Genomic DNA, 25,876 nt, shown 5'->3' with positions numbered 1-25,876 from the left:
GTTCCAGAGCTCCCGGGTCGGCCTCTGCGACCGGGTAAACGGCGCTGTGAGCTGGGCCCAGCGCCAGGGGCTGGAAACCGCCGGGAGTCGAGGGCTGGTGGGTGAGTGCCCAAGTGAGGGCGACGCGGATGGTGCTCTCCGTCGGGTGGGATCGTCCAGGCTGGGATTGGGTTAGGTATTTACGGAGCAGTTCAGAATTAGGGTAATGGTTAACATTGCCGGAAAACACATACACAACAGCAACAGTTGCTGCAGTGAATTCATGAAGATAAAATACCACTCAACTAATTTAAGCAGCTTTGAGGGGAAGAAATGCTGAACATGATGCATTTTGATGAACAAAAAGACTAAACAGCACTATTGGTCTAGCCTAATACTAACAATATTTACTATGTGCACGCACTGTTCTAAACCCAAGACGTTTGGTCCCTTGTGTAATTCCTACTTTTTGAGGTAGACACTGTTAGGTAAAAGACGACCAGGTACACCAAAAGAATGTCTAACAGGCTTTAATGGCGAAGCGCTCCCGGGCGGGGTTCCCGAACCGAACGGGGCAGGTCGAGGATGTCCGCGCGCCTGGGCCGCCTTAGAAGTTTGTTTATATATGCACGCTGCGAGGGATGGCAGGATTCAGTGGATGGGGGTTTGATAGGTTGCCGGTTCGCCCCGGCGCGGGCTGGTATGTCTTTCTATGCGGCTGGGGTGGGGCGGCTTTAGCGGCGAAGTGTGCTGTCATTGGTCCCCGGGATCCGGGAGCCTCCCTCCGTTAGGGACCTTCTCGCCGGCCGGAGGGAGAAGGAGGGGCGGCCCATCATGGCCCCCGGGGTCCGACCTTACAGACACCATGCTACCACTGTTTTACAGATGGGGGATATGAAGCACAGAAAATAGATATGCCAAGGTCATATACTTAGAAACAGGAAAAGCAAGGATTCATACCCAGGTAGTCTTCTCTCAACCTCTGCTCTACTGCCTTTCATTGATAACCTGATTTTATCAGTTTAGGAAATGTGCAATCCAGAAGAAAGTTTGTACTGAAACATGTTATTATAGCAGTGTTCTGAATCAGGTTTGTTGGCAATTTCTGTCTAGACAAAGAGCTTAACAAAGGGTGCCTTCCACAGAGAGTTTTAAGGAGAAAAGTATACAGATTTTCTTTTCACAAATTGATTAGGCCCCCACACAATTTCAGAGTCCTTTTTCCTGTTCCATTTCTCTCTAGATTCTTCTCTGTTCTTATTTTGTTTCTACTAAGTTGTCATTTGAAATTGCTGATATTTGACTGTACAAAAATGGAATTTCAAATGTTTAACCCAGTATTTAAACATCTTTTTGTGTGAGAATTTAGGGGGTCTATACCATTCTTTTCTTTTAGCAAATTGTTCTGGCTTTATCTCCAAAATATACCTTCTGTTTATTTCTCTTCATGTCCACTTTGGTTGGTGCCACTGCCTTCTCTCATCTGGGTTACTGCAGTAGGCTCTTGACTGGTTTTCTTACTTCTGCTCTTTTCTCACTCTTGGTTCCCTAAGGGGCCGGAAGGGTTTTTTAAAAAGATAAATCAGATCATGTCCCTTCCAGTGGTGCCCCATGCTTAGAATACATATCCCTTGCTCACCTCTTTAGCCCAACTTTATACCACATTTCTTTTAAGCCAATGCTTTAGACCCAATGACTTTCTTTCATTTCCTGTAAACACATCAGATTCATTCTTACCATACAGGCTGTATTAGTTATTCCCTTTGCCTGGCATGGTCTTCTGCAGAACTTCCCAAGGCTGGACATTTATATTTCAGTTAATATGTCAGCTCTCCAGAAAAGCCTTTTCTGATTACTTGTAGTAGTCAGTCACTCTGTTTCAATTCATTGTTTATATTCCACATACCGTTAATCCTCTTTGATATGTCTTGTCTCCCTTTACTATAATGTAGGCTTATGTAAGTAGGGATCTTATCTTGCTATAGCCCCAATACCTAGAAGAGAGGGTTGGAACACAGCATGCACTAAGCAAATACTTATTGGATTAATGAATAAAAAGAAATAGGTATAAAGTCTTTGGCACAGCAGAACTTAGATGTACAGAATTGAGGTGGTTTGGAACAAAGTGAATGGGACCTGCCCCGAGAATGAGATCTTGATCAGTGTTGTCCAATAAACAGGAATGTAATGTGATCCACCTAGTAATTTTAAGTTTTCTAGTAGCCACATTAAAAATGTTAAAAGACATATGAAATTAATTTTAATATATTTTATTTAAACCAGTATATCGAAAATATTATTTTAAAATCTAAACTTATAAGTGAAAGTTAATACCTTTTTTCATACTAAGTCTTTGAAAGTCAGTATTTACACTTATTACACATCTCAATTGTTATTAAATTTTCATTGGAAGTACTTGATCTAGATTGAGACTGCATAAAATTCAGTGGAAAAAATAGATTCCTATACACAAATTACTCTAAACATACTTAAAGGTTTTCCAATAACTGAATTGAGTATCAGTTTTTAAGTTTAAATTAAAGTGAAAAAAAATTTAGTTCCTCAGTTGCATAGCCATCTTTCAAGTGCTAAATAGTCACATGTACCTAGTGGCTGTACTGGACAGCACAGATAGTTAAAGGATAAAATGTCTGTTCATCGTTGGGTCAAAAGGGGCAAAGGAGAGGGTAGTATCAGAAGTATGGTAGAGGGAAGAAGGTCTAGAAAAACTCAATTGTTAGCTCTTTATACAGGTCATATTTGAGGACAGATTTCTCTGGTGCTCAAAACTAAGTGAGGTATGGCTTTCTAAAGTAGACTACTTTAGCATGTGTGCTGCATAGATTTTAGGTATTTTGGGAATCATTTTGTGGGGTAGTAAAATGGTCTAGCAGTGCTGGTCATATATATTTCTAAGTTGAATCTTATATGATGTGGAACAGTATTTTCCTACACAGCAGTGATTCTTCACTAGGCTGGTTGGGTAGGGGGAAGATTTTGCCTTTCAGGGAATATTTGCATCTCTTAAGAAATTTTTGCTTGTCACAAGTTGGCGCTGCTGGTGGCCAGGGAAACTGCTAAACATCCCACAGTGCAGAGACAAATTCACAAGGAATTGTCTGGGTGAAAATGTCAGTAAAACCAAGGTTGAGAAACTGTGCTCTAGAGGATTTGAGTAAGGAAGACTGAGAGATCTATTCTTTTAGAACCTTAATCTCTCTCGTGATATTACTAAGGGGAGAACAGGTTGTTTTGAAGCATTTCAAAGCTTCTAGTAGGTTTTCACTGTTGATGGACTTTTTGGTTAGACTACAAATAAATAATTTCATGCTCAGGATGAGACTGCAGACTCAATAAAGATAACATAAATAACATGTGCATGTATGACTCAATGACCTTGGGATAAGCTGATCTGTTCACCTTTGCATGGCTTGTGACATGTACCCCACTGTTTCAAATATAATTGATGTCAATATTAGAATTGTCACCCTTTTCTCTTCCCCATCACCATCTCTTATCTTTGTTCCTTTCCCTATACCCTTATTCCTTTTTTATCATTCTCTTTTCATTCTATCCCTTTCTGTTCTGTCTTGTTTCCTCTCTCTTCACCAATGCCTGTGCATACCTCTGACATGCCCTCCTCCCCAACCGTCAGCCATTTCTTCCCTTCATAGCTATTGGTTCCTCATTCAGAATCGCCAGTTTAACCACCCCCTCACCTGTGTCTGAAAGAACTGTCCCCATACTTCCTTTAGGTACCTCTTAATTGTCACTGTCTGTTCTACTAGTTCATGAAAACTGCAAGGTCTTGCCTCCCTCCAAAAATGATGGGAGAAGTGACACAGGTTTCACAACAATTTGAGAAACTGCCTTCCATGTTTAGGGTTCTTTTAGAACAGGTGCCATCATTCCAGGATGGCTCTCTGCTAGAACCCAGTGATTCTGGATTACAGTGTCTAACATATAACATCTTCATTTCCAGAAACTGTGGCTGTCATTGGACTCAGAGCTCTTCTTTCCAACTGGTTGCATCCTCATCAATTTTTTGTGGGTTTCTACAGACTTACTAGGGCACTGACTAATCCTTCATGGTACTAACAACTACTTAGATCTCCTTTAACATCATGCCTCCTTTGCCTTATGGCAACAGTTATCCCAGGTCCCACTGGACTTTCTTTTATTGCCACTATCACTCCAGGCTGTCTCTGCCCTGTAATCTTTCTGTACCTCCCTAACTCTTATCCTTGCCCTCTGGTCAAGATCAGATGGTAGACACTGTAGTAACAATCTGGAATCAGCATCAGACTAAAAAAGGGTAGCATGGTCTTAATGCTCCAAACTACTTTTCATGTTAAGACTTCGAGGGTGTACAACTCTAAGACTAATTTAGAAATAAAAGGAAATTTTACTCAGGTAGATTCTTTGGTGCCAGAGAAATTTTTAATGATGATTGAAGCTTTGCCTACATTTAGGATACTCAAGGTCTCCAAGGTAGATTTCTCTGATAACTAGTTTGGCCTGAGTGACTAAAGAACTTTTGTTACTTACACCATATTAATAGAGCTTATTTACTGTATGAATTCTTTGATGTCTAATAAGGGCTGAACTTACACGGAAGGGCCTCCCACACTCATCACATTCATAGGGTTTTTCACCTGTGTGGATTCTCTGATGCTGAATGAGACCTGTGCGCCCACTGAAATCTTTCCCACATTCTTTACATTTATAGGGTTTCACCCCAGTGTGTACTCTATGATGTCCAATGAGATGTGAGCGTTGAATGAAAGATTTTCCACATTCATCACATTTATAGGGCTTTTCTCCAGTGTGCGTTCTCCTGTGTTTACTAAGGTCTGAGCTATGACTGAAACTTTTTCCACAGTCATCACATTTATAGCATCTTCTTTTCCTCTGTTGCCACTCGAAAATGCCCTCACTTTCAAAAGCATCTTTGGATTCAGGATACTGAAGAATATCTTTGTAAAGTCTGTCATTTATCTTCCCAAAGAATTCCATGTCTTTGGATTTATCTTCCATCTGGGACAACTCTTCAGTTTTAGTCTTGGTTTCATCACCTGTAACAAATGTACAGTATACAAATAGGTCCTATTCTAGGTTTGAGAAGCAGAAACCCATGGAATAAAGAACATGCAAATGTTAAAAATATGTTATAAAAATGAAAAATCACATACAATGCACAAATTAGATAACTGGCACCATCAAAACATATATTGGCAATATAGGGAAGAAATTTACAAAGAGACCACTAAGAATGACATCAGAATTATTAATTGGGAATAAACTAGGAGGAGAAGAAAAAGCAAAAATGTGGACAAGGCAATCATGTGCAAATCCAGAGTGGTAAATGGGAACTCCAGATATACCAAAGATAATTAAGAAGGATAAACAGAGAGATTAGAAAACAAAGAAGGCAAGGGAGGTATTTTGGGAGAAATTTAAGGGGTCTGAAACATAGGTAGTAAGTGGGAGTAAAACCAAGTAAAAGTGATTGGAGAGGGTAATGGGATGAGGGATTTGAGAGGAATGTACTGAGTAGGAGAGAGAGAAGTGTGTATAAATAATAGCTAAAAGCGGAGAGAAACCATGCAGGTCAGGATAAACAGAGGGAGGAAGATAAGCAGAAAGTGACAGTAGATGGTCTGGCATATGTTCTTGGTTGAATCCTTTCTTCTGAAACTGATGTCCTCGCTATCATCTCCTCTTGTCTAAATCCTAGCTTGGTGGTTCTCAAACTTTATTGTGCATCAGAATCATCTGGATGGCTTAACAAAACAGATCGCTGGACTCCCTACCACCAGGGCTTGTGATCTGATAAGGCTGGAGTGCAGCCCAGGAATTTGCAGTTCTTGGTATGATAGATTCTGCTGGTCTAGAGACCACACTTTGAGAGCCACTGACCTACCTATTATTCAAGGTCCATCTCAAATGCTGTCTCCACCAGGAAGTCTTCCCTGACCTCCTAAATTGGATGTGCTCTTTTCCCTCTTCCTGATCCCATATCCTCAACCCCAAGCTTAGCATGGAACTTGACACACAGCAAGTACTCAATAAATTTTATAAGGAACTAGGTGTTTTAATGATTTGGAGGGGGTAATCCTATGTGGTCTAATGTTGGATGTCACCTGTTTGGCTATGCTGAAACCTCCATCTCAACAGGTCTAGGAATCCCAACTGTGCAACAATCATTTAATCACATGGTTTTCAGTGGTCCACTCAGCATAGCAGGAGAAACAGCAAGACCTACCAGAACATTTCAGTGCCTGGGCTGGGTGTGGAAAACACTGGCTCTGGACTGAGTGAACCTCACTTTTCACTGTCATCACAATGTCCTCTTGCTACCAAATCTTCCTCAAATTTTACCTTCCTCTTTACAATACATATTTTTAATCAGGCAATAGTTTTTTAAAAAAAAAGTTTGGTTATTTGCTCTAAAATTATATTGTTTAGGAATCTAAATACCATTTTATCTCTGGCTAGAATAAAAGGATTGGATTAGAGTCAGAAGGTCAAGGTTTCAGTCCTGGCTCTACTGATAACTGTTTAAATGTTGGCAGATCATAACCATTTGGTTCCATATCACCTCTGTACCTTCCTCCTTATCTACTGTTTGATCAGATAAGGAAATGTATGATAAAGCATGTGGAAAATTATAATGTGTGGCTGAAGTATTGCTAAGTTAGTATTAATAGGTTAATGATCGTTAAGCAAATCATGGAAGTTACAGATGCCACCATTCCATTAAGAAAGTGTTTTCAAACATCAACACCTTGGCTCAGCTGCTTCTTCGACATACTGGAGGCACTGACAGTTGGTTTTTGGTGGCTTACTGATGATTTTTTTTTTTTAAAGAGCACAAAAAGTTCGCACTTGTGGTCAGTTACTACCTTCAGAGGAATCTACCAGTCTTTAGGATGAATCTTTCTCCCATGACTTCAAGAAAAGTCTGGAGAAAATCCCTCACCAGGACTTCAAAAGAATTACAAAAAAATATATAGGGTTAGCAATTCAAATTATAACCCTCTCCATTATATTTGCAATTGAACAATGTAAAGAAAATTATATGGAAACTGTCAAATGTGAACTTTTCTCATCTTAGGGACCTGCAGTTTACTTGGCCAACTGAAGTTTCATGGCTCTGTTGATGTATCTTTTCCAATTGCCAGCTAATCCCAGGCTAATATGATATTAGGAGATCCTATTTCAGAGACAAGATTAGGATTATTTCGTTTTTGCATCTTCTACCAGGGCTATTCTTCCAATTTTATTTTGGCACATCCATGATTTGCCTTATCATTTCAGATAAGCCCAGTCCTGCTGGTCACTGGGATGAGGTTATGACCATAAGAACCATCTGATTACCATATGTACAACTTGCTTGACAGTCTAGAGGGAAAGGACAAGGTTAAATGCTGAGTGAAGTGAAATAGGAACAAAGTTAGGGAGACTATCACTTACTGCTACCAGAGAGTCAGTGTTGTGGGTTAATAGCATATCCAAAAAGTTTCCTTTGAAATACCTGACAATGTGTTAGAAAGAACTGCAAGACACTCAGTTCTCCAAGTTCTCTCATATATGAAGATAATTCTGTATTAAATGACCTCAATTATAATTCCAAGTTATGTTTACAGAGATGAGTTTCATTACCCTAGCCAACAGATATTATTCATAATCTTGCTGATATGGATAGAATGAAAATTTTAAAACAAGATCCTTTAGAAAAAAGTCTATTTAATAATAAATTTATTTTAAAAGACACTGGCTATATTGGGTTATTACCATGATGGTTTTAAAATATTGTTCTGGACTAGTAGGCAGGAGCCCCAGCTCTCCCTCTAACTCCTATGGAAACTGGAAAAGTCACAGCCACTGTGGGTATATCTGTTCAACTGTAAAATGAGGATTCAGACCAGATATTATATTATTTTAATAAAGTTGAGAGGCATTTCTTCAAACGTGTTTCTTGTGATTTCTACAGGGTTGTGTGTGTGTGTGTGTGTGGAGAGGGGGTAGTTGTTTTGTTTTTTCCTTGTCTGTTGTTTGGTAGGGAGCCTGATTGGGGGGTATATAGATTAAAAAAGTTGCTAGGGTGGCACTTTAGAAAAAAGTAATATTCACACTGTTCAATGCAGACAAAATGGACTTCCCTAAGAATCCACAGGCCTCACAGGATAGCTAGATTTCATGAGGCATCTTTCAGTAGATTAGAATTAGAAAATACAATTCATATTTTAACTGCATAGTATTCCCTTGAAATGTTATTTTGGTAGCAGCACATATGTAAACCTTTACAATTTTAGGTATAGGAAGTGTGTATTTTTCTGGACTTACATTAATGAGAAGTAGAGTGAAACTGTCCAGAAGTATTTGTATAAAAACATAAGGAAAGACCATCTAGAATTTAAAGTTTTGTACAGACAAACCATTAATCATCATAATAATAACCTCTGTGTTATACATAATAGAATTTAGCATGTTGACATGTTAATTATTATTGTGCACTATTTTATAAGTGCATGTCCTGTCGTCTCCCAAAGGTGAGAGAAACTTATTATATGGCTTCTTACAGAACATAAGTGAAGATTCCACACAGTTAAGCTTACTAAAGCTTATTAAAATGGTCTGTATCTTTCAGCTTCTACCTCCTGAAACTCCTGCCCATAAGACTCATTAAAAAATAGCACCTAAGTCTAATGATAAGGTCAAGGGAGGAAGGGAGATAAAATCTTCCACAATGAAGTGAAGGACAAGCAGAAAAACTTAAAAAGGAAAAGAAAATGAGGAAGCTCATCTAAGGAACCAGCTCTTCCTTCATATACACAAACGTCTACAACTTACCATTCCTTTGGGCCTCCCCAGATTTCTGCTCCTGCCAGGTCTTCTTGGGATGAAGCTGGATAGTCAATGACTCATGTGGCCTTCTCAAGGGGGCCAACTTGTCCAAAAGTGCATCCTGTCTTTCTGAATTGCCTGGAACCTGGGAAAAATGAAGTATGTTTGGTGTGTAAGGTAGATTTTGTGAAAGAATGGAAAGAACTTTGGAGCAAGATCAGAAGAAGCATGTGCCAGGAACCAGGGCCACAGAAAAGAGGACACATTATCATTTAACTGCAAATGGCAATAATGACTAAAAACAAAGAGACAGAGGCTAATCTACACTTCAGGACACTGAAGAGTAAAATTCAGTGTCTCTAAGAGTGATCTGCAGAGGCCCAGAATCATATTCTTGAGACTTGAGATACCTTAAATATCATTGAACTCAACTTCCACCAAGTGGGGGCATTTCTGCTATAACTAGGAGAAGGAAATGGCAACCCACTCCAGTACTCTTGCCTGGAAAATCCCATGGATGGAGGAGCCTGGTAGGCTACAGTCCAGGGGTCGCAAAGAGTCGGACACGACTTCACTTTCACTTTTCACTCTCATGCATTGGAGAAGGAAATGGCAACCACTCCAGTGTTCTTGCCTGGAGAATCCCAGGGAGAGAGGAGCCTGGTGGGCTGCTGTCTCTGGGGTCACACAGGATCAGACACGACTGAAACAACTTAGAAGCAGCAGCAGCTTCTGTAACTGTGTGGTCCAATATGATAGCCACTAGTCACATGTGGTTACTGAGCACCTGAAATATAGCTAATACAAATTGAGATATGTAAAATACATAGCAAAATTTGAAAACTGAAAAAAAAAAGAATTAAAATACCTCATGTTTAATATTGATTGCATGATTACATATTTTGGGTAAATATATTTAATTTCACATATGTGGCTACTAAAAATTTAAATTGCATATATGGCTCACATTATATTTAATGACCATATATTAAATGTATATTTAATTATAGGTATTAAATGTGAATGGGTCACAATTAGACAGTGCTGTTCTGCAATATCCTTGTTATCTACTTGAACCCCTCCTTGAAGGGGAGTTTTTTATTACAAGGTAGCCTATTTTATGTATGTGCTGTGCTTAGTCACTCAGTCGTGTCCCACTCTGCTACCCCGTGGACTGAGCCCACCAGCCATCTCTGTCCATGGGGATTCTCCAGGCAAGAATACTGGAGTGGGTTACCATGCCATCCTCCAGGGAATCTTCCCAACTCAGGGATTGAACCCAGGTCTCCTGCATTGCAGGCGGATTCTTTACCATCTGAGCCACCAGGGAAGCATTTTGTGTATAGGTAACCATGAATGTTAGAAGATTCTTTGTTTTCCCCTGACACCTATTTGCCTTCCTATAGCTTCTCACTGATCCTAGCCTTCCAAACTGACATAGAATATGCCTAGTGTCTCTTTTTACTCAGTCACACTTCAGTTATTTGACACGGGCAGTGTCAGTCCCTAAGCCTTGTTCTTCTCTAGAGTAACATATTAAAATATTTTTAGGTATTCTTGCATATACCTGTTGCTTTGGCTGGGTGCATATACCCTGAAAACTCACAGCCAAATGATCACCGCCTTCCCACCTGCTTTCGAGGTTCATCAAGCCTTCTCTCCAGATCCTCCAGCACAGTCACCGCCTCCTCTCCAGTCTCTGGATGGTGTGCCTGCACCCATGCTTGCAGGTCCCTGGGAAGAATGCTCAGAAATTGTTCAAGCACCAGCAGGTCTAAAATCTGCTCTTTTGTGTGGCATTCTGGCCTCAGCCACTGGCGGCAAAGGTCCCAGAGTTGGGTAAGAGCTTCACGGGGTCCAGGTGCATCCTGATAGCAGAGCTTCCTGAAGTGCTGCCTGAAGAGTTCCCTTCTGTGAGGACTGGACTTTTGTGAGATAGAGTCCTGTCCCCTGTAATGGTCTTCTGCTTTAACTATTAGAAGTCCTTTTTGTTCTTCATGTTCCAGAAATGTGGTCATTCTGGGCTGTTTTTCAGGAGATTATTCCTCTATCTGGGACTGAGTCAAGGGGAATCTCTCAGAATCTTGTCTCAGAGAAAAACCTATTGCCATAGAGAAATGACAAAAACTGCTGTGAACACAAACACTAATAAAAGGAAGCTACCAGAACTGAGTAAACAATCTGTTGCTCAGTGATGTCCAACTTTTTTCGACCCCATGGACTGTAGCTCACCAGGCTCTTCTGTCCATGAGATTCTCCAGGCAAGAATACTGGAGTGGGTTGCCATTCCCTTCTCCAGGGGATCTTCCCGACCAAGGGACTGAACCTGGGTCTCCTGCATTGCAGGCAAATTCTTTACCGTCTGAGCCACCAGAGAAGCCCAAACAGTCTGATATGAGGCTGTAAATAAGAACACTGAAGCAGGAACATGAATTTGAATCTGGGCTGTTGTGTAATTTAAAGCAAGTTACTAGATCCTCATCTGTAAAAATTCTCAGGTTTCTCATAGGGTTGATGTGTAAATTAGTAGGCAAAGCCCTTGGCCTAGCAGCAAGCATTGAGTAAACGCTGAGTATTAATAACTTTGCTAAGAGGCTTTTTCATTCCACAACCTGAGGTGGACCGGTCCGTAGGATTCAGTGGTTGTGGGGTACATGCTCCAATTCAGGAAGAGGGTTGTAAGAGTACCCTCGCAGAGCAACTGACAATCAGTGTTCCTCTTTAGCTCCGTCCTCCGGGCATGTCGGCCCTAGTCCTCCCTCGTAGCTGTTTGGAGGGGCAGCCTGGAAGGGGGAGGTGTGGGGAGCGGATTGCTGCTTACAACTGTGCCCTGTCCCCTCCTCCACTTAGGAGCCGGGAGAGACTCACCTCACGCCTGGAGGAACAAGTGTGACAGCTAGCGTCCTTTGGGGCGGCCCGAACAAAGACTGACTGACCAATCGACGCTCCGCTACTATCAGCCAGGCACTTCCGGGCCGCTCTAGGAAGCCTCGCCTCGGTGGAGGAGTCAGTTCTAGCTTGTGGAGGATCCCACTTGTGAACATTTGACTTATGGGACTTAAGCGCTCGCTGAAGTTTTCTTTGCCTTTTTTTTTTTAAAGTTCTCTCTCAAAGTTTTTGACTCAATTATTAAACAATATGAATATGTAATGCATTCACAGGGTTCAATATTTATAAAGAATTATAACAGTGGAAACGAATCTGAAAAAGAATATATATATATATGTAATAACTGAATCACTGCTATACACCGAAAACTAATACATTGTAAATTACACACGCACACACACACACATGGTAGCAGTTCTGCAACTTTTTTTTTTTCCTTCTACTAATTGATTCCGGAATTTGTACATAAAAGACATTTCATTTTGCTCTTTTTTCTTTTAAAGAAAAATAATCACATAGGGTTCAACTATACCATAATTTATTAATAATGACCCTGTTGGTGGTTATGTAGGTTTTCTTTTTCAATAAATTACCCTGCACATAACTTCTTGTGTATAAGGGTATATCCATAGTATATATTTCTAGAGCTAAGGATTTACTAGAGTGCAGAGTTGGAGCATTTGTATTTTTGTTACCGCCAAATTACTAATCTTGGAACCCACTTGTGATGTTAACCTATACTTGTCAACATAATGTTACAAAATATTTTGGTCTTTACCAATATGATACATAAGAAAGCTTAGGTGTTTTTTTTCCTCCTTCTCTTTCTTTCACAATATTGCTTATTCACCTACCATGCCAGGCAATGTTCTGCAAGCTGGAACTGTAGTTTAAAGCAGAACAATGCCTTTGCCTTCATGGAATTTATAATTCGGGGTGGGGGGTGGGTGGCAGAAAGGATGGGGCGTGAGGCAGGCAATAAACAAGAAAAATATATTGTTGGGGGTAGATGTTAGTACTTTGGAGAAAATAAAGAAAATATGGAGTTTGGGATGAGAATGAAGTAGTAATGCAATTCTAATAGGGTGATCACCAAGGACTTCTGAACAAAGACTCAGGAAGATGAGCAAATGAGCCATCAGGGGCAAAGGTGTTTCTGGGAGAGGGTTAGAAAACGCAAAGGCCGAGAGTGAACTGTGTTTGAAATAATCTAAGAACAGGAAGGAGATTTCTGTGTCTGGAGCTGAAGGAACAAAAGGGTGTTGGGAGTACAGAGAGAGAAATGTGATTGTCAGTGAGTGTAGGGATATTACTTTGTACTCCAAAAGGAGAAGCCATTCAGAATTTCTGAGCAGAAGAGTAGCATGATCAGACTTAGGCATTACAGATTTCTCTGCCTGCTGTGTTAAAGATGAACTTTTAAGTGTGAAACTATTGCTACCTTGGAGTGGGGAAGGCCTTTCTAAGTATGGCATAAAACCCCTAAAGACATAACTGAAAAGTCAAGAAGAGAAAGATAAATGGAACTGGTGATGTAAAAATTTAGAATTTTTCTATGGGAAAAAAACCTCCTAAAATATAAGCTCAGTGTGTGTGTGTGCACACGCACATACACACGCACACACACACAATATGCCACACACCTCAAAGACACAGGGCAAATTTTCCTAATAAGCAAAGATCTCTGAAAAAGAAAAGAACATGAACAAGCCAATAGAAAAATTGGCAAAGGACGTAAGTCAGCATTTTTGGAACAGTTTTTGATAAACAACTGTTAAAATGTATTCAAAATTGATAAAGAATTTATATTAAAACAATGAGATTTCTAAAACCCTAAAGATTATGAAAGACAAAGATTGAGAATATTCAATATTGAAAAGTATGTGGAAATAGAGGCACTGTTAGTTGTATATTTTTGGAAGGCAAGAGCTGTTAAAATTAGTATGTTCATACCTCTTGATCCAGCAACTTAGCTTTGAATTATCCATATAAAATAGTTTTACAAATGTTTGAACATGTACACAAACATTTTTCATATTGGAAAACCCAAACATCTAACATTTGGGAATTTAAGTTTCTACATGCCCAGTCATTTTTAGAAGTAAAAACTACAAGATGCTAAAGGCATATGAGTAAACAAACAGTATATGATATCATCATTTTTGTAAAATAATCATCTTAATTGTGTTCTCAATGATTATCACTTGGGATAAACTTACGGAGAACCCACACTTTTTTAATACACTACATTTTTAATTTTTTTTTATAAAAGCCTAATAATGGTATAAACAGAAAAATATTTTTTAAAACCTTATTTTTCACAACTTGCAAATAATTTTCCTGCTTGCAATATCTCTTTTCTCTCTCTGAAATTCTTTGCCTGACAAGTTATCCTGTAAAAGAATGTAACTCCTTTAAGATGAAAATCAGATCCAACTTCCCTGTGCTTCTGAAGGGTAAATATAAGTAATCAAGTAAACCTAGGTGGAACATTTAGAAAGGGTGTAGAAATGAATTATCAAGTAAGCTTTATAAAATTTAGACAAAGGATAACCCCTGCTCTGCATAGTATGTCTCACATAGCCAACTGAGCAAGTAGAAAACCTAGAAAATGATTAAATATTTTTGTTTCCCCTTCAGTGCATGATGGACTATTAGCATGTCTCTCCTTCCTTATTTAATGTTTGTTCTATCAAATTCTTTTACCAGGTTTTCAAACACAAACCTCACTACAGGCCATGAACTTCCTGAGTAGTTCTGAGTATTCTTCAGATACCCCTGGCTTCAGTCACTTGTCAGCTTCAGAGAATCAACTCACCAGTACCTTGGAGCACTGGCTGTGGTTGAGTGGTTGAACACCAGGCAAAATGAGGCTTCCAACCATTGTCACCGATATCCTGTTAAAATCCTGTCTCTGCTGTTGGCTTAGGTATGTCCTTCCTCTGCTGGGATAAAGCCTCTCTGACCTCTTTACCAAGACATAAGCAGACAGTGTATGACAAGGAAAGCCTTCCCTCTTCCCTCTCTAGTTTATCTCCCAGAAAGACTAACAAAACAAAACAAAGCAAAATAAAAACCCAGAAAACATAGTTGACAACTTAAATCAGTCTTGGTAGACATATGCACTCACTTGCTTTCACTATTTAGACAGACAGAAACAAAATGAACCAAGAATTCAAGTCAAGAAATCAGAAAAAGAATGAGGAAGAAACCCCCAAGGAAAAGGTTAGAGAAGAAATCAAGATAAAAGAAGTAAATGAATTAGAAATTAGAAAAAAGTCATGTTAATAAATCTAAGAATGAAATCTTTGTAAACAAGCCCATAAAAACAACAAACCCATGGTAAATCCAACTGAGAGAAAAATTATCAATGTTTCCTCATCAGATAGTATCAGTATCTTCTCATCAAATAATAGCAGGTGAGGAAATAAGTATGCTACCAAAATTTTTAAAAATCTTAATGAAAAACCATTAGTTCCAAAATTCATTCATAAGTCAATACTGAAATATTTAAACTGAATATTTAAATATTTAAACTGAAAAAAAAAAAAAACCCAAACACAAAACTATTAAAAAATCATCTCCAGGAAGGCTCAGATATTCTGTAGTACTTTAATTTTTAAAAAGTTTACATGTATAGATAAATTCTAACTTTTCCATTTGGAATATAAAAGAAATAGAAACAAAAGGAATCTATTTTCATCACCTATATGCAGTTACTGTTGACATTTTGTGGTCATTTACTTCCAATTTTTGCTACTTTAAATGTTTAAAATAGTTGTGTGATCTTATTCTATAAATATTTTAGTAGGCTGCTTAACTGTAATATAATAAAACTTTTCATTTTAAAAATTATATGTAGACACTGTTTGAGATATAATAGTGTTCCTAGAAGAGATGGAAAGTTTACATGAGATATATAATAAGGTGCCTGGTATAGTGTCTGGGACACTGGCGTTCAACAAATGGTAGCTACTATCATAGTTTGCGAAGGGCTTTTCCTTTTGCAGATATTATTTAATTCATAATGGGTATTACTATCTCTCAACGTGCTTTTCCCTCTTTAATGGAATATGCAAGCCTGGAGGCAGTAGGAGTGGTAAGTGGCAAGATCCTGGGTATTGTCTGAAAATAGAGCCAAGAAAATGATTTGTGGTTGGTTAGGTGAGCGAGAGGGGCTCCCCTGGTGGCTCAGAGCTAAAGAATCAGTCTGCCAATGCAGGAGATGCAGGTTTGATCCCTGAATTGGGAAGATCCCCTGGAGAAAGAAATGGCAATCCACTCCAGAATTACTGCCTGGAAAAACCCCGCAGACAAGAGGAGCCTGGCAGGCTACAGTCCACGGGGTCCCAAAGAGTTGGATACGACTTAAGTGACTGAACAACAATGCATCCCAGAGAGGCCAAGAATATATTATTGCTCTTCAAGAGAATCCTTTTGCTTTGTTGGTTTTGCTAAGAAGGTAGAGTCCAGGCTGAGCAGAGTTCAAGCTGGGGCTTAGAGTATGGTAGAGAAAAGAGAAGTGTCCTGTGTCTCAAATCTCAGAGACCCACACAGGGCCAGGATCCTGAGTGATTCGTAAAGACATTAGTGAATACAGGTTTGGTTCTTTCATATGAGGGATTTGGCCTCCATGGCATGGAAATAAAGGATTGACTATTACTCTGTCACTGGGAGATCCATGATCAAAGCAAGTACACCAGCCTCTGCAAATCCTCAATCTCCCCTTCACGTTTCTTTATAGACTGCCTTTTCACTTCTGTTTTCATTGCTTCCATTTCCTATTTGAAATTTGTTTTTCGAATGTCTCTGACCTTTCCCCCTTTCCCCTAACTTCTCTTTGCTGCTTTCCTTCTCTCAGTTTATCCTCATCTTTTCCTTTCTTAACTGCTTTTTCTTTTCACCCCGCCCCGCTTGCCTATTCAGACCTTAACCCACTGCTTTCCCATAGCTGCTTCTATTACTGAATGCTTCACATTTCAACGGTTCTCTTCTCCAAATGATCTCTACTTTTGGACCTGCATTTTTTCAATTTTTCACTTAAATGTTGATTCTCTTCATATGTGTTTTTGTTTTTCATCTCACCTGATTAACTGCTCTCTAAGAATTTGGTTTGTTGTTTTTGTTGTTCAGTCGCTCAGTTGTGCCTGACTCTGTGACCCCATGGGCTGCAGCACACAAGGCCTTCCTGTCTTTCACCATTGCCTGGAGCTTGCTCAAACTCATGTCCATTGAGTTGGTGAAGACATCCAATCATCTCATCCTCTGTCATCCCCTTCTCCTCCTGCCTTCAATCTTTCCCAGCATCAGGGTCTTTTCTAATGAGTCAGCTCTTTGCATCAGGTGGCCAAAGTATTGGAGCTTCAGTATCAGTCCTTCCAGTGAATATTCAGGGGTGATTCCCTTTAGGATTGACTGGTTCAATCTCCTTACAATCCAAGGGACTCTGACAAGAGTCTTTTCCAACACCACAGTTCAAAAGCATCATCAATTCTTCAGCACTCAGGCTTCCTTATGGTCCACTCTCACATCCATACATGACTACTGGAAAAACCATAGACTAGATGGACCTTTGTCAGCAAAGTAATGACTATGCTTTTTAATATGCTGTCTAGGTTTGTCAGAGCTTTTCTTTAGAAGCTATTATTATTGACTTTCAATAGATTACCTATAAATTCTATCTAAAGAAAATTTTAAAGTGGCTTTCCTCTACCTTAAGGTGCTCAAGTTACATTTTAAAATTTATCATTTAAATCTTCAAACTGTTGTTAGCAGAAAATCTTCAGAGACATCTTATTTGGGAGGCCAATATATAAAACTAATTAAAGTGAAGCTGTTTTGGTGGTAAGGGACCTAGAGCCTTGAAGCCTCCTTGAGAAATCCTTAAGGCAGCGGTAGGGGTCACACAGGCAAAATGAACGAAGGGAGGTATATAAGACAGTAGGAAGCTGTGTAGCAGTGGGGACCATGTCTCGCTAGACAATAGTCAGGTTTAGCCAATTGTTCCCACATGGGAATGTGGTGCCTGGTGTTGCCACATCATGCATTTTTGTAAGAGAATCTGGAAAGTCAGATTTTATGTAAAATCTCTTTAAGTAATGGCAATAATTTTATATTACCAAGATATAATCATAATTTGTGAGAAAAATGCATGCACAGGCTAAATAGAACCCATTGGCCTGTTTGCTTTCTCTGATTTAAGATGCAAAAGGTCACTGGGAAATTGCAAGATAAATCTTGCTCCACCACCCCTAACCTATCCTACCCATGCAAGTCATAGTTCATTCCAATATTATTATTGGAATATTATTCCAATGGCTTTTGTAGTACACAATATTTTTAGTGTATATAGTTCATAGGCTAATATATTTTATCAAGCTAACCAAAAACTCATAGTTTTTTTTAAAGTGTAGATCAGATGTTAATTCTAAATTCATACTTTAGCCAAAAAAAAAAAAAAAGAGGGAAGAATGGAAAGGGAAGGAGAAAAGAAACAGTAGTAATCTCTAAAATCTCGTTATATGTCTAACAGAACATTTAGATTGCTGGAGCCACTTGTTTCAGAGAAGAAAAGTTTCAGAATAATGAAATGAACCCTTCCAATGTCCTAGTTCATCACATGATGTGCTCAGTGGCAGAACATCAGTGTTTTGTTTGGTAAACTGTCAGGTGCTTGTCTATCTCAGCTTCTATAAGTATTTCTGAGTGACTGCTGAAATTGCAATAGTGATCACAGAGTTCCCTACATCTAGCTGTGCTTTTTTGATGTCCCACAGGAATGAGCATAGATGGAAAATTCTACATAACTCTGGACATTACCAGGGCTTCTCTTCAGTGTGGATTTGCTGATGTACAATGAGGTGTGAGCTCTGCCGGAAAGCTTTTCCACACACATGGCATTCATATGGCTTCTCTCCGGTGTGGATTCTTCGGTGTCCCAGAAGATGTGAGCTATAGCCGAAAGCTTTCCCACACACATCACACTCATAGGGCCTCTCTCCACTGTGCATTCTCTGGTGTCCAACAAGAGCTGAACTATGACTGAAAGCCTTTCCACACTCATCACATTCATATGGTTTCTCCCCACTGTGGCTTCTCTGGTGATGGAAGAGGCCTGAGCTCTGGCTGAAGCTTTTCCCACACTCACTACACTGGTATGGCTTCTCTCCAGTATGAACTCTCTGATGTTGTATCAGGTGTGAGCTCAGACAGAAAGCTTTCCCACAGTCGTTGCACTGGTAAGGTTTCTCTCCTGTGTGGGTCCTCTGGTGTCGAATAAGGCCCGAGTTGTAATGAAAAGCTTTCCCACAGTAATTACACTGGTATGGTTTCTCTTCTGTGTGGGTCCTCTGGTGTCGAATAAGGCCTGCGCTATAATGAAAAGCTTTCCCACACTCACTACATTGGAAAGGTTTTTCTCCAGAGTGGATCCTTTGATGCTGAACAAGATGTGCCCTGTAATAAAAGCCTTTCTCACACTCATCACACTGATGTGGTTTTAACTGGCTATGTATTCTCTGATGGTCAGTAAGCTCTGAGCTCTGAATGAAAGTTTTGCCACATACATTACATGAATAGGATTTCTCTCCAGGGTGGATTCTTTTATGTCTAATGAGACTTGACTTTAGAGTGAATCTTTTCCCACATTCATCACACTTGTATCTCTTCTCATTTGAAGTGTTTCTCTGATATCTTTCCATCCATCCTTTATGATCTTGGGTTTCTCCACATTCAAAAGCCTCTCCATTGATTTGGTCTGATAACTTTTCTTGGGATTCCATATCTACAGTAAGTTCCTGCTTTTCATCAGGTTCTTCTTTCTTTATTCTTATCACATCACCTGAAGTAAAAAACACAGTATTCAAATGTCACTGAAATATATAGGAAATAAAATGAAACATTTATTAGACATACACAGCTTCAACATACTAACAAAATGACTTTACAACATTTGAAGAGGAAATCGGGAGATGGCAAAGGAAGAGAAGATTAGCAGCCACTGGACGGGGAGGGAGTGATTCAAGAAAAGAGTGGAGAAAAATCAGGGAGGATGAAGAGGGATCCAATGAATAATCACTGTAAACAATAGAAGATCTCAGATAAGAGTGGGTTCATCAGGGAGACCACAAGTTGGGTAGAGAGGGATGAAAGGGCAGAAACTGTGGGAGTAACAAAACAAGACAGGAAGCCAGCAATGGCAGGTATCAAGATGGAAGCATGAAACAACTTTGTGCAGAGTGTTCTAAGGAATAATGGGAAGACCTCTAGGAATATTAAAACATGAGAGATCAGCCAAAGAGAAGTATCACATGTCCAAACATGCAGAACAAGGAGATTAGACTTTAGACACACAGGATAAAAGAGACAGAAATTGCTTTAGCTCCCAGAGACATTATTACTCTTCTTACAAAGAACACTGGGAATCTGTCAAATCTGAAAGTACACTCTGTGGGTTATTTGAGACTGAAATTCTCAAGAAAACAGCACTAACACAGAGAAGGTTCTTTAGCAGACCCTAGCCTCCCATCTAACCTCATCCAAGGAAAGCATGATCACATAATTCCTTTGCCTGTCTTTCCTACAGAAGTTCCTCTGAGTAGAGTCCCAACAACCCCCACTCTTTCAGGGTGAGAGATGCGGCCACTTCCTCAATGATCAATAGTTTCTGAAAAAAAAAGTGAGAGATTATCCCATTCAAGCCATGTTCTCCCTGCAGTAATCACATTTTTAGGGCCCAGAGTAAAGGGCAGAATTTATAACCATGTAGAAATAATGCAGGGAAAAGTGGTTTGCTTTGTGTGACAAAAGACGCTAAATGGAGGAAAAGACAGCTTGGAGACAGTCACACTGGCCATCTTTCAAACCCACCAATTTCTTTCCCATTTGGTTTTGCACATGCCCTTCTGGCCTACAATGCTTTCCACCTCTACTATTCACTTGGTTGATTCCTATTCTACTTTTAGGATTAGTTAGCATGCTATTTGGAGAAGGCAATGGCAACCCACTCCAGTACTCTTGCCTGGAAAATCCCATGGGCAGAGGAGCCTGGTAGGCTGCAGTGCACAGGTTCGCGAAGAGTGGGACACGACTGAGCACCTTCACTTTCACTTTTCACTTTCATGCATTGAAGAAGGAAATGGCAACCCACTCCAGTATTCTTGCCTGGAGAATCCCAGGGATGGCGGAGCCTTTTGGGTTGCCGTCTATGGGGTCGCACAGAGTCGGACATGACTGAAGCGACTTAGCAGCAGCAGCAGCAGCAACAGCAGCAGCAGCGCGTTATTTTCTTAAAGAGGCCTCTGACATATCTCTCTCCCCATATACAATCTATCACAGCATATTTATTTGTGTGGTTATTTGTTTAATGCCTCTGTCATCAGACTGTTGTAAGCTCCATGAAAACAGATCATGTCCACTCTGTTTATTATACCCAATGCCTTGCACAGTGCCTGGAATATAACAGGTACTTAATATACATCTGCTGAATAATGAACGATTCTAAGGTCTTCAGGGGAGCTATATGACCTACGTGTCAACACTAACCACAATCCTGTTGGTGTTGAGGGTCCTGAAGCTGGATTTCCATGGTGTGAGGCTGGAGATATGCTGCTTTCTTAGCTGGATCCAGAGGTACTGATGTCTCAGAAAGTGCTTCCTGTGTCCAAGCGTGGGTTGAAACCTGAGGATAAGCAAGCTCATTTAGGCAACTGAAGGGCCCACAAGTAAATGATCCCCAGAGATCCCACAAAGGACCAGCTTGGATGCCCACTTCCCAACTCTGTCTCCACTGAGCATAGGGCCCTTTCCTATCTGCTGGCCTGATTAATTTAACTTCCTCTCCAGATCTTCCAGCATAGCCACTGCCTCTTCCCCACTCTCTGGATTGCTTCTGTATCCAGTCCTGCAGTTCCTCAGGCAGTATGGCTGAGCTGCACCAGCACCTCCAAGTCCAATGTCTGCTCCTTGGTGGGTATCTCAGGCCTTACACGGCTCATAGTAGAATACCCAGAGCTGGCACAAGACTGCAGAGGGCCACGGAGTCTCTTGGTAGCAGAACTATGGGAAGTGGTTGTGGAATAACTTGTGGTTGTTTTGGCTGCTCTCTTTTGGGCCAGATTTCTTATTCCCAGCATGCCCTTTTTTATTAGTTACTTCAAAGAGCCCCTATTGACTCTTTAAGAACCTCTAGAAGGAAAACAGTGGCCATTCTTGCTCCAATGGGCCAAGAGGAGGATTGCTGCTACAAGTGTTATCCTTTACGGCACACTCCTAGGGTTACAGAAACCACAGTTAAAAAGATAGGAAGGCTGATTCAACATTTGAGTTCACACACTAAGTTCAATCTTTCTGTTCTAGAAGAAAAAGGAAGCTCAACCCTAAATTAAAGAGAATTCAATAAATAAAATGTAAAAAATAGAAGTTTAAGGCAATTCATACCTTTTTCTAAATAGTAGAAGGAATGTTTGTCAAGAGACAACATTTTTGACAATACTGGGAATACTGTTGGATGCCTTATTCCTCCAACTAACAGCCAAACAATTAGTTGATATGGCCAAGCTAAGTTTATTCTTATGAGAGATGGACAGCACTTTGATAGTCTTGCTAGTGCCTCCTAGGGGAGAAGGCAAAGTCAGAATATTTATGAGGTTTGGGGGGCAGATCTTTCAAGGCAGGATAAGAATTGGGCAAGTTTAGTGATACAGTAGTACAGGTGAAGATTTTCACTTGAAGGTTTTGAAAAGTCTAAATCCTATTTATTGAAAGTTGAAGTGTTTGATATTCACAAAAATGGATTGAGGGCCAAGGTGTTAAAACACATAATTATCAGTAACTTTTATCTTTTAGGGCAAGTAAAGTTATGTTGATAAAGAAATAGAAAGGTGAAGTCACGCTTAGGGAAGACAGTTGAATACTAAAATTATGTTAGCGTAGGTAGCAGGCTGTGTGGGTATAGATGCTTTCAGTTTTCCATGTAATAGGAGACTTAAGCAGGGCCTATGGGTTTAGCAATGCCAAAGAATGCTCAAACCACTGAACAACTGCACTCATCTCACACGCTAGTAAAGTAATGCTCAAAATTCTCCAAGCCAGGCTTCAGCAATACGTGAACCGTGAACTTCCAGATGTTCAAGCAGGTTTTAGAAAAGACAGAGGAACCAGAGATCAAATTGCCAACATCCGCTGGATCATGGAAAAAGCAAGAGAGTTCCAAAAAAACATCTATTTCTGCTTTATTGACTACGCCAAAGCCTTTGACTGTGTGGATCACAATAAACTGTGGAAAATTCTGAACGAGATGGGAATACCAGACTACCTGACCTGCCTCTTGAGAAACCTATATGCAGGTCGGGAAACAAAAGTTAGAACTGGACATGGAACAACACACTGGCTCCAAATAGGAAAAGGAGTATGTCAAGGCTGTATATTGTCACCCTGCTTATTTAACTTATCTGCAGAGCACATCATGAGAAACGCTGGGCTGGAAGAAGCACAAGCTGGAACCAAGATTGCCGGGAGAAATATCAATTACCTCAGATATGCAGATGACACCACCCTTATGGCAGAAAGTGAAGAGGAACTAAAAAGCCTCTTGATGAAAGTGAAAGTGGAGAGTGAAAAAGTTGGTTTAAAGTTCAACATTCAGAAAACTAAGATCATGGCATCTGGTCCCATCACTTCATGGGAAATAGATGGGGAAACAGTGGAAACAGTGTCAGACTTTATTTTTGGGGGCTCCAAAATCACTGCAGATGGTGACTGCAGCCATGAAATTAAAAGACGCTTACTCCTTGGAAGAAAAGTTATAACCAACCTAGATAGCATATTGAAAAGCAGAGACATTACTTTGCCAACAGAGGTCCGTCTAGTCAAGGCTATGGTTTTTCCAGTGGTCATGTATGGATGTGAGAGTTGGACTGTGAAGAAGGCTGAGTGCCGAAGAATTGATGCTTTTGAACTATGGTGTTGGAGAAGACTCTTGAGAGTCCGTCCCTTGGACTGCAACCAGTCCATTCTGAAGATCAGCCCTAGGATTTCTTTGGAAGGAATGATGCTAAAGCTGAAACTCCAGTACTTTGGCCACCTCATGCAAAGAGTTGCCTTAATGGAAAAGACTCTGATGGTGGGAGGGATTGGGGGCAGGAGAAGGGGATGACAGAGGATGAGATGTCTGGATGGCATCACTGACTGGATGGACCTGAGTCTGGGTGAACTCTGGGAGTTGGTGATGGACAGGGAGGCCTGGCCGAGCTGCGATTCATGGGGTCGCAAGGAGTCGGATACCACTGAGCGACTGAACTGAACTGATGGATTTAGGGAAATGTGGACTAACAATTGATTAGCATGATGGGCAGTGATTAAGAGCCTAGGCTTTGGATTCCAAAAGACCTCGGCTTGAATACTGTCATGTTTTCTAACACGTGGTAGCTTGGAGCCTGGCCGTCTATGGGGTCACACAGAGTCAGACACGACCGAAGCGACTTAGCAGCAGCAGCAACATCTCCAAACTCTTCCCCTCTGTAAAAATACCTAGAGGCTTTTTTTTTTTTTAACTTGCTACCTAGAGGCTTTTAAACAATGTTTCATTTTGAAATAACGTTAAACTTACTAAAAATTTTTTTTAAAAAGGTACACAACAGTCCCTATAACCTTCACTCAGCTTCCCGTAATATTAACATACATCTTATATAACGACAGCACAATTCCAAAACCAGAAAAATGTTACAATGCGATTAACTAAACAGCAGATCTTATTATACAGCGTCTTTTTAAGAATAAATTAAATTCAGTGCCTGGCACTTAGTAAGACCTCAGTTTTGAGTGCTGCAGTTAACCACTGTGACTTGGTCACCCAGCCGCTGGCTCCAGGCATGACACTTCTAGGGTTCCGGACACAGAACAGAGGACCACGCAAGAAGGCCCTCTAGTGCCTTCTCCGCACCTAGCATCTTTTACTCACTGGGCAGCTTTGGTAAACACCTCCACTTTACCAGCCGCAGGAGAAAGACTGTTTCAGGAATAACTCAAGATAAAGGATATGGAGTCCACTTACACGTGTTGTCTTCTACTAGTTTAAATCTTCGAGCGAATAAGACAATATAGTAAGTTAACCATCCAGACTACAAACCCCTTTCCCGTTTACCGCACTGGCACATCACGGTGTGCCAGCCTCGGAAAGTATTGACTGTCTGTGTATCCTTTAAGCCACAAGGCTGACCATAAAAGGCTTCCGGGAGTAGGCGGCCGAGTTGGACAAACGGATGGCCCTCATAGAACTCCTCGGATTAACATTAGTGACCCAGGAGTCCGAGTCTCAGAAACTTTCTGGAGCGCTGGCCGGCAGCGGGGCGGGCTCCTGTGGAGTCTCTGCCGGCACTTCCAGCGCCGGCAGAGCAAGGCAGTGACTCCCCCGACCCGCGCCCGACCGACCTGGGGGTCCCGCCGCGACGTCTGGCTGTCTTCCCGCCAGTCTTATCCCGGCCCAAGGGAGGCGGCCGCACTCACCGATCCAGCCTCAGACCTGCCGCCAGCGGAAGTGCGTCCGTGAACCCTGCCCGGCCGCGCGCCCCCGCTTCCGGCGGCTTCGGAGGAAAGGTCCGAGCCGTGTAGTGTGGCCGAGACCCCCGCGAAGTCTGCACATGGGGACACCTATGTCTGTGGCGTTTTGATTCATAACTCTCCTCCTCTTAAAAAGAGGATCTGAATGCCAGCTCCGAGGCTTTGAGTTCCTAGGCCCTGTCCTGTTCGGGGCGGCAGGCAGGGACATTCCCAGGCGTGCTTCCCCTCCGACCACCACTTCTCCGTTCCTATTCACTGACCCGAGTACTCGCGTCCTCCCTGCCAGCCTACCTCTCTGGACAGCATCCGCCACTCCGTCCCGACCTCCATCAACTTGAATATATTTACCAGGCAGACACATCACTCAACCAGAATGTGTCCGCAGCATTGCCATCAGCACAATCGCTCAGTCTTGACCCGCAGGGAGAGGAAAGGAAAGGAAAAGGATTAAGGATCATTGATGAGTACGGTGTTGTTCGTTCAATTTACAACCCAGAAACAAGCAAAGAGCAAAGTGATTTGCCCAAGTTAGCACAGCCAGGGACAGGATGCGCACCACGCATGCGTGACCCAGACCTGTCCTGTGTTCCCTACGACGTGG

At 41.0% G+C, this 25,876-nt stretch overlaps 2 protein-coding genes and 1 long non-coding RNA gene across 5 annotated transcripts; 1 reads left to right on the top strand and 2 right to left on the bottom strand.

Moving 5' to 3' along the window:
- On the top strand, window positions 1-18,582 carry LOC108633417. The gene is made up of 3 exons (XR_001917054.1): window positions 1-101; window positions 14,428-14,647; window positions 18,495-18,582. It is a non-coding gene; the product is annotated as an uncharacterized LOC108633417 (long non-coding RNA).
- ZSCAN16 (zinc finger and SCAN domain containing 16) lies at window positions 4,394-13,244 on the bottom strand. Its single transcript, XM_005696721.3, has 4 exons — window positions 11,698-13,244; window positions 10,461-10,930; window positions 8,836-8,974; window positions 4,394-5,054 (listed from the first exon to the last, which is right to left on the bottom strand). The coding sequence occupies exons 2-4, from the start codon at window positions 10,845-10,847 to the stop codon at window positions 4,534-4,536; spliced, it is 1,047 nt and encodes a 348-aa protein (XP_005696778.2). The 5' UTR covers window positions 10,848-10,930; window positions 11,698-13,244; the 3' UTR covers window positions 4,394-4,533.
- LOC108633410 (zinc finger protein 239-like) lies at window positions 18,037-25,818 on the bottom strand. Of its 3 annotated transcripts, none has more exons than XM_018038527.1 (3): window positions 25,567-25,818; window positions 21,262-21,397; window positions 18,037-19,558 (listed from the first exon to the last, which is right to left on the bottom strand). In XM_018038527.1, exons 1-3 carry the CDS (start codon window positions 25,603-25,605, stop codon window positions 18,534-18,536), a joined length of 1,200 nt encoding a protein of 399 aa, XP_017894016.1. In that variant the 5' UTR covers window positions 25,606-25,818; the 3' UTR covers window positions 18,037-18,533. The 3 variants fall into 3 exon arrangements, with proteins under 3 accessions (XP_017894016.1, XP_017894017.1, XP_017894018.1); XM_018038528.1 differs by lacking the exon at window positions 25,567-25,818 and adding an exon at window positions 25,147-25,262; XM_018038529.1 differs by lacking the exon at window positions 25,567-25,818 and adding an exon at window positions 25,222-25,237.

Source organism: Capra hircus, chromosome 23, assembly GCF_001704415.2.
Source record: "Capra hircus breed San Clemente chromosome 23, ASM170441v1, whole genome shotgun sequence".
Taxonomy (NCBI): Eukaryota; Metazoa; Chordata; class Mammalia; order Artiodactyla; family Bovidae; genus Capra; species Capra hircus.
Note: the sequence above shows the minus strand (reverse complement) of the source record. Positions and strands in the feature narration are given on the sequence as shown.